We start from the raw sequence: 9,081 nt of genomic DNA, 5'->3' as shown, positions 1-9,081 counted from the left end.
TATATAGACGTATTATTTATGTTTGCATACGTGTATATAAATATAAGAAATGTATATGACGCATGCAGATATATGTGCATAATACCTACATATTCTCGATATTATAATGTAGCTTTATATAAGTTACAATCTAATTAAGTTTATTTTTTCCAATCGATATAATCAAAAAATAAAAATGTATTATTTCAAAATTATGTGTGTGTACACACACAGAATATTTAATAATACATTATATGTATATTATATATACAGGGTGTCTCAGACCACCCGTATCACCCTATTATATCGAAAACTGAGTGCGGCAGACAAAAATGTTTCAGACAAAAGTTGTAGGGCTTCAAGTAATGCATTACATAGTAATATTAGTATGACCTTGAAGAATGTTGTCAAGGTCATATAAAAATGACCTTGAAATTTTTAAATGGAAGTACCTATATTTCATTCCATATTCTTGTAGCTTATCTCGAGAGCTTTTCAAAACACTATATGTAAGTCTCTTTTTATTAAGTAGTTTTCGAGTTATGGAGCTTGAAAGTTACAGTACCGCCGGCGTTAGCATTACTCAAAGTCTACCGCGCGGAGGTTGCCCGGTCGGATTTACATTTCTTTTGTATGTGCGCGCACGTATCTCTGTGTGTGTGTGTGTGTGTGTGTGTGTGTGTGTGTGTAAATGTATGGCTAGATGCTACATGTGATTAGGCCTGATGTTCGAAATGTTTACCGTTTACTTCAATACAAGCACGTATTCTTTTCTTGAAATTATTTGTTGCATAAAGAATTTCATCGGCAAAAAGCACCGCTAGGCGGCGCATGGCGTAACAATTAAACCGTACATAAAATTCACTTAAGCGGAATTATTAACAGGCTCTCCAGCGAAGAAAAATGATCTTCTCTTGCAGAAAAGCAACGAAATTCTCATTAATCAGCTATGTCGTATTCAAACGCAGAAGCTTCGGATATGATGCTTATTTTAGGTGAATGTGGTGGTCAATTTAGAGCAGCTGCAAGATTGTGGCGAGAACGATACCCAGATCGCGTTCCTCACTCATACAATGTTTTTTCTCGCTTAAGTAAACGAATTATTAATAAAGGCATTATTCAACCTGATCACAATAAAGGTAGACAAATTCGACGCCCAGTTATAGAGGAAAGGACGCCAGAAATTCTTGCATCTGCTCAATTGTATCCCCACGATTCATTAAGGCGTAGAGAAAGAGATTCTGGTATTAGTCGTGCCACGATCCACCGGATTTTTCATGAAAACAAGCTGCATCCGTACAGGATGAGTCTTCACCAAGCATTGACGATTGTCGATTTTAGAAACAGACATGAATTTTGCAATTGGATACGTCAACAACCACAAAACTTTCATCAGAAAATTTTATTTTCTGATGAAAGCACATTTAAAAGTGACGGGTCTGTAAATACTTGGAACTGTCGTTATTGGGCACAAGAAAATCCTCATTGGTTCCGAGAAATTGACCATCAACATGTTTGGAAAGTCAATGTTTGGTGCGGAATTATTGAAAAACATGTCGTTGAGCCGTTTTTCTTTGAAGAGGACTTAAACGGTGCTCGATATGCCAATTTCATTGAAAATAATCTTCCGCTTTTGCTTGAAAATATTCCTCTACAATTACGCCTAAACATGTTTTTTCAGCAAGATGGATGCCCAGCGCATACATCTATAGTTGCTCGTCAACGATTGAACAATATGTTTCCAAACAAATGGATAGGCAAATATGGCCCACATCATTGGCCAGCACGATCACCGGACCTCAGTGTTCTCGATTACTATTTGTGGGGAAGAGTAAAAGATCTGGTATACTGCGAACCCCCAACGACAAGAGATAATATGATTCATAGAATACGCGACGCTATTCGTTCTTTAGATGCCGATGAAATTCTTTATGCAACAAATAATTTCAAGAAAAGAATACGTGCTTGTATTGAAGTAAACGGTAAACATTTCGAACATCAGGCCTAATCACATGTAGCATCTAGCCATACATTTACACACACACACACACACACACACACACACACACACACACACACACATATAGAGAGATACGTGCGCGCACATACAAAAGAAATGTAAATCCGACCGGGCAACCTCCGCGCGGTAGACTTTGAGTAATGCTAACGCCGGCGGTACTGTAACTTTCAAGCTCCATAATTCGAAAACTACTTAATAAAAAGAGACTTACATATAGTGTTTTGAAAAGCTCTCGAGATAAGCTACAAGAATATGGAATGAAATATAGGTACTTCCATTTAAAAATTTCAAGGTCATTTTTATATGACCTTGACAACACTCTTCAAGGTCATACTAATATTACTATGTAATGCATTACTTGAAGCCCTACAACTTTTGTCTGAAACATTTTTGTCTGCCGCGCTCAGTTTTCGATATAATAGGGTGATACGGGTGGTCTGAGACACCCTGTATATATATATTTTTTTTATCGTATAGGTAAATGTTTATGTATTGTAATAAAGATTTACAATACATTGTTTGTCTCGATTGTAACAGAATAATGTATTTTTACAATATTCTAAATATTTAAAACATAGAATGGATCCCTCCCCGTCCATTTTCGTGAGAACGCAACCAATATGTTTTTCGTCTCTCCGATTATAATTTGCAATCGAGATTGATGCAGCTTTTTCTGGTCAGTTGTAAAATATAGATTTTTCAAGTCTATATTTGTAGCACAGATTTTTTTAAATAAAAAATTATTTTTTATTATTTTGGAAAAGGCGAGAGTTTATTGCTTTCTAGAATTGTATAAAAATGTTCTCTCATGCATTTTACATTTTTGGAGTATTTTTCCACGCAAGGATTGCCTCCTAAGGCTATAGTCGTGGCGAAGGCGGTAGCAAAAATTCCACAACATATGCCATCAGGTTGTGTTTGAACCTTTTCAAAAATTATGTCACTCGAGCTTATTGTTGGATAACGAAGATGTATATAATTTTTCTCTTTAGCTACCAATTTATCGTATGTACAGCCAGGTAGACTATCGTACACGCGAAGTTTGGTGCCGTCAAAGAAAATACATCTCCAATGATTACTGCAATTCCCTCCAATTATTTGTAAGCTATTATCACTACGACTAGCTTTAATCATGTGATGGTATTCTAAATAAAGCACACTTTGCGTTTCGAAATGAGAAGTTTCTCTTATGATACGCAAAAATAGATCCAACGATTCATCGTTTAATTGACTTGTCATACGCAAGACATTATCCTTTACCAAATAAAGAGGAGCAAATGTGTTTAACAGTTTTTCATTTCTTTTTATATCGTCTTCAGATATATCTCGCTCGTTACTAGAATAACTTGTGATAATGCAATCATCATCTTCCTCTTTATTCAGAGCAATATCAGCAGTATCAGTAATTTTTGCTTCTATTAACGAAACGTTCGGTTTGAATTGTTTGCTCTCTTGTATGCCATTTTCGCTTTCTACTATATTTCGTTTCTTTGTTCGACTCATTGTCACTATTTTTTTTGCTGCTTCTTCTTTAGCTTCTATAATATATCTTGGATCTCTGATTGGCATATGCCTATTATGACGACTATCCAAGATTTCTGGAAGCATGCATTCGTTATAGAAACGTGTTAAGTAAGGTAGCATTTGATTTCTCCAAAAGATATTGTCTGCATCAATGCGCAATATTTTCATGCTTTGTGGAGTCCAAACAGCAAAAATACAATATTCTCGCCGTGTTATGTTCAACTGACCTTGAACTTGATAAAAATATCGATGATTTCTATTCATTTTGTGTGGATCTTTTTTATCAAAGATACCTTTCAAAGAAGGTAATGTCTCTACAGCTGTTTCTGCTGTCAAATGCTCAGCTGACAGAGGACATTTTATTTCCACTAGACTATTTTCGTCAATAATTCCGTCAGGAGAAACACCCAAGCACGGATTTTTAGTATCAATAAATAATCCGCAAGGTTTTATTTCTTTATTTAATTTTTCAGCCAATTCGTCTCTTGCTACTTTTTCGTTTTCGCGACCATATTTTAGGGCTGCGGTATCAATAAACGAAGGATATAAAATGGCTTTTAATGTTGCTGCGCAAGACGTTGTCGGTCTCATGCGACATACAGTTCCAAAATTGGATGCAATCAACATTTCTCGTCTCAATGATAACCATAATTCCGAGTCACTTTGGTTTCTCGTATCGAATTCAATTTTCTTCCAGTTTCTCGCATTTTCGGACAACTTTTCTAAATGATTTTGTCGAAGTTGCTCAAATACATCAGATGGAAGATCTGGTTTTTGAGACTGCGGACCATAATAACGATTTGTTCCTGTCTCTCATTTGAAATTTGTTTGCCTTCCTTGCACTTCTCGAGATTCTTTGATTTTCGCAATTTTTTTTTGTCGATTCTTTTCTACATTCTCAACAATAGGTGGAACAGTTTTATCCATGCTCTTATGTAATTCTGTAAGGACTTGTTGCGTATTAAATTGCACAGCTGCTGCCGCAACTCTGGCATTGTAAGAGCCTCGTTTACCAAAATGAATGCGCTTTCCACCAATTTCTTTGCAGATTATCGAATTAAACGATTCTGCAGGATTATTAGTTAAATTCAGCAATAAGCTGTCGGAATAACCGCTTAGATATGTGATAGCGCTTTCTATTTTTTGATACAGGCCATGTATTTTCAACAATGGAACATAATTTTTGTTCGTTTTATTATCATTCTCTTCGCATTTACCGCGTGCTTCGCATCGCTTATGTTCGCCAAAAACATGACTAGGAATGTTCAATATATCTTTCTGCAATTCCATAGCCTTACAATGTTGAGGTGTTTGTTGATCTTTTCTTCGTAGCTCGGCTGCTATTTCTACCTCTTTTCTGATGTTTTTCATGTTTTTCACAACATTTCGCAATTCTGTAAAGCCACGCTGCCTCTGCGTTTTTGGCTGAGTCATCTCTGCCACAGCTTTGAGCTTTTTACATAAATTGCGAAGTAAATGATTCGTTTTTTTACTGTGACCATCTGTTCACTATATGGTCTGTTATCAATAATGGTCTGATAAACGCTACTGTCACCGTCGGCAATAACTGTTTTATAAATCAGCCCATGCATTTCGAGGCTACAATTAAAACCTTCCGCGATGGCATCGCTCTCCATCCTTGTGGAGCTTTCGTTGCGATTAAAATTTTTGTAGCATTTGTGAGCTTTTGATTCGATACTTTTTCGTTCTGCCATATCACATACTGCACAAAATTTATTGCGGACACCAACAAAGAGAATCTTTTTCGTACGGTAACCAATTATGACTCCAATACAGGAAGGAGAATTGTAGGCATTGCCATACGATCTCTTCATCCAACTACCATCCGCTACAACTGTTATATACGGAATACCGTTTATAACTTCGTTTCTCTCAAGAGCGAGTTGTTTTTCAACTTCGCCAGCCTTTTTCATACTTTCTATGGCTGTTTTTTGAAAAGCATCGACTAACTTTTCTCTATTTTCTATGTACCTTGGCTCGGTCATACAAGGAATATTCATGGCTGTACACTGCTCATTCAGCTGAGCATAACCAATTCCTACTGTAACAGTTCCTGCTACAGCAGCTATATTAACGTCCATTATTTCCTGCTCTTCGGGTTCTAACTAGAAGTCGGCTTCAGTATGGCACATTTGGCACTTGAAGTATAAACGCGTTTTTAACCCTTTGTCAGAAGTATGAGTGAGTTTCCAATCTTCAAATCGGCACTCTATTCCTCGCATGTGGTTATTAAATGTTCTGTGGATTTCATTCCACATATGAGAAAGGTCGACAATGCGACGGCCTTGAGGCATGCTTTCCTGGATACGATTTGTATCCAGAGGGCCATTATCGATAACAAAATAATTGTCATCTTCGCAAAATTCTACATTTTGACTACACGTACCTGTATTTGAATTTAACTCCAGGCATTGCATCGTGGGTACTAACGATTGGATACTAACTTTCGAATCCATCGTATCGGAGAATAATTCCACCGATTTCTGATAATCGATGGATTCGTTGTTAGTATCCTTAGACGTGCTGGATACTAACGATTGGATACTAACTTTCGAATCCATCGTATCGGAGAATAATTCTACCGATTTCTGATAACCGATGGATTCGTTGTTAGTATTCTTAGACGTGCTATTCCTGGAGTCATTTTCCTCTTGTCTCTCCAGCTTCAGCATCTGTCGCCTGCAAAAAAAAATAATGTTAAAATATTGTTAAAAAAATAAGATGGGTCAGTTATTATATCATTATATATAATCAAGAAAAAAGTAAAATTTCTGAAAAATAAATGCAGTCTCTTGTTTATAAATCTATATCTAATTGAAAACTATATTATATTATACAATTGATAATGTTTTACAACATAAATGTCTTATTTTTTATAATAACCAGAGGACACATATACCATATAAACCGTATCTGATGTGAAAAACAACCAGTTCACGAATAGATGCTCTCTGGTATAAAATATCTTTTTTTAAAAACCAGAACGCACATGCAAATCATTCTGGGAGAAGATATTTTTTATAAGCAACTAGCAGACGAATATATCGTCTCTGGTATAAAATATCTTTTTTGGAAAACCAGAACGCACATGCAAATCATTCTGGGAGAAGATATTTTTTATAAGCAACTAGCAGACGAATATATCGTCTCTGGTATAAAATATCTTTTTTTAAAAACCAGAACGCACATGCAAATCATTCTGGGAGAAGATATTTTTTATAAGCAACTAGCAGACGAATATATCGTCTCTGGTATAAAATATCTTTTTTTAAAAACCAGAACGCACATGCAAATCATTCTGGGAGAAGATATTTTTTATAAGCAACTAGCAGACGAATATATCGTCTCTGGTATAAAATATCTTTTTTTAAAAACCAGAACGCACATGCAAATCATTCTGGGAGAAGATATTTTTTATAAGCAACTAGCAGACGAATATATCGTCTCTGGTATAAAATATCTTTTTCTGCTACTACTTTATAACTATTATTACTACTAACTACTATTTATTACTACTATTTCTACTACTAACTACTATTTATTACTAATATTTCTACTACTAACTACTATATGTGCAAGACTGCTTTATTTTTCAGAAATTACTATTTTTTCGAAATTACTATTGTGTGTGTGTGTGTGTGTGTGTGTGTACAGGATGACCCATTTTAATCTATAAGCCAATATATGTATCTTCTATGATTTTGAATTTAAAAAATTGAACATATACATGTTGAACGAGATTGAAGGGGTTATTAGAATATCGCAAATAAAATTCGAAAGGTGAAGGAGTCTTGGAGATTTCAGGATCATCTTTGTTTTTTGAAATGGAATCGCTATAATTTTTTATATAAATCGATTCCTTGGAATATTCTGCAGTGACCAAAAAGTGAATAGTTTACGAGTTATTTTATATTTTAATTTTATAATTTTACATACACTATAAAATATTTTGTAAAATATTCATTGTTTGATGATGTTACCTGAATACTTTTATGCATAAAATAATGAGAAAAATTAATTGGTATAAAGAAAAAAGAGTTGTTAAAAAAATATAGAGTTCAAAAAAATATAGATATTATTTCATAATTCTGATGCATACATTACAGTTCGTTTTATCGTTATCTTGATTTTAACCTATTATACACCAAATTGTTGCTTTCGAGGACTTCCCAAATGTATATACGAATATTTTATATATAACAATGTTTTTGAGGACATTGAAAAACTTAACGATTTCTCTGTATACATGCAAGCAGCATCGCTTTCTGATGCATACATTACAGTTCGTTTTATCGTTATCTTGATTTTAATCTATTATACACCAAATTGTAGCTTTCGAGGACTTCCCAAATGTATATACGAATAATTTATATATAACAGTGTTTTTGAGGACATTGAAAAACTTAACGATTTCTCTGTATACATTTAAGCAGTATCGCTTCCTTATGCATACATTACAGTTCGTTTTTTCGTTAACTTGATTTTTATCTATTGTACATCAAAGTATTGCTTTCGAGGACTTCCCAAATGTCAATTACGGTAATAATGAATAAAAGTGACTACAGGGATAAAATGTATTTAGCATTAAATGACCAGACGACTTATAATAAGGTTAAGAAGGACCCCATCCAACGCATTTCTTCTAAAATTAACACTGTTATTAAATCCTGGCGTGATAATAAACTCATAGATGACTTCACCTATAAACAACTGAATTGCATGAATGGAAACCTGCCGAGATGTTACGGGTTACCTAAGATACATAAAGAGAATGCCCCACTCCGAATCATAGTATCTTCTCTCGGTAGCCCGACATACAATATAGCGTACTATATACATAAAATCTTATATAATTCTATTGAAAAACCCAGATCTTACATTAAAGACGGCTGGTCTTTTGCTAAAATCATTAACAACACAAAAATCAAAGAAACCGAATTATTAATGTCGTTAGATGTGTTGTCATTATTCACCAACATCCCAAAAAATCTCGTCATTAAAGCTGTTGAGAAACGCTGGAGCGACATTTGTAAAAACACTAAATTCAGTCTGTCTCAGTTCACATATGCTATTGAAATAATCTTAGACTCGACAAGTTTTTCTTTTAATGGAGATTTCTATGAGCAAATTTTTGGTAGCCCCATAGAGTCACCTCTGTCTCCCATACTAGCTGATATGGTTATGGATGACCTCGAAACACAATGCCTTAATGAGTTAGATTTCGATACTTCAATTTATTTCAGATATGTAGATGATATTTTATTAGTGACTCCTAGAGATAAAATCAATACTATTCTTCATACCTTCAATAAATACCATGATCGATTAAAATTCACACATGAAATTGAAAACAATAACAGGATTAACTTTTTAAATACAACAATCATAAGAAATAATGAATCTTTAATTACTAACTGGTATCGTAAACCGACCTTTTCAGGCAGATATATCAATTATCTTTCGAGTCATCCACACAATTATAAAATTAATACGATTATTAATTTGGTTGACCACGCCATTTTACTGTCCAACGAACA

The 9,081-nt window shown here is 34.4% G+C and overlaps 1 protein-coding gene across 1 annotated transcript; it reads left to right on the top strand.

Moving 5' to 3' along the window:
* Window positions 1-913: 913 nt before the first annotated feature.
* LOC145947434 (uncharacterized) lies at window positions 914-1,987 on the top strand. The gene has a single exon (XM_083057214.1). The coding sequence runs from the start codon at window positions 929-931 to the stop codon at window positions 1,985-1,987; it is 1,059 nt and encodes a 352-aa protein (XP_082913340.1). The 5' UTR covers window positions 914-928.
* The last annotated feature ends 7,094 nt before the right edge of the window (window positions 1,988-9,081 follow it).

Source organism: Prenolepis imparis, unplaced genomic scaffold (genome assembly GCF_030444845.1).
Source record: "Prenolepis imparis isolate NDT839.2.m4 unplaced genomic scaffold, iyPreImpa1.0 SCAF_80, whole genome shotgun sequence".
Classification (NCBI taxonomy): Eukaryota; Metazoa; Arthropoda; class Insecta; order Hymenoptera; family Formicidae; genus Prenolepis; species Prenolepis imparis.
Note: the sequence above shows the minus strand (reverse complement) of the source record. Positions and strands in the feature narration are given on the sequence as shown.

Bases quoted from the DNA above. Each gene is read 5' to 3' on its own strand.
- LOC145947434 (XM_083057214.1), top strand. From the start codon at position 929: ATGTCGTATTCAAACGCAGAAGCTTCGGATATGATGCTTATTTTAGGT.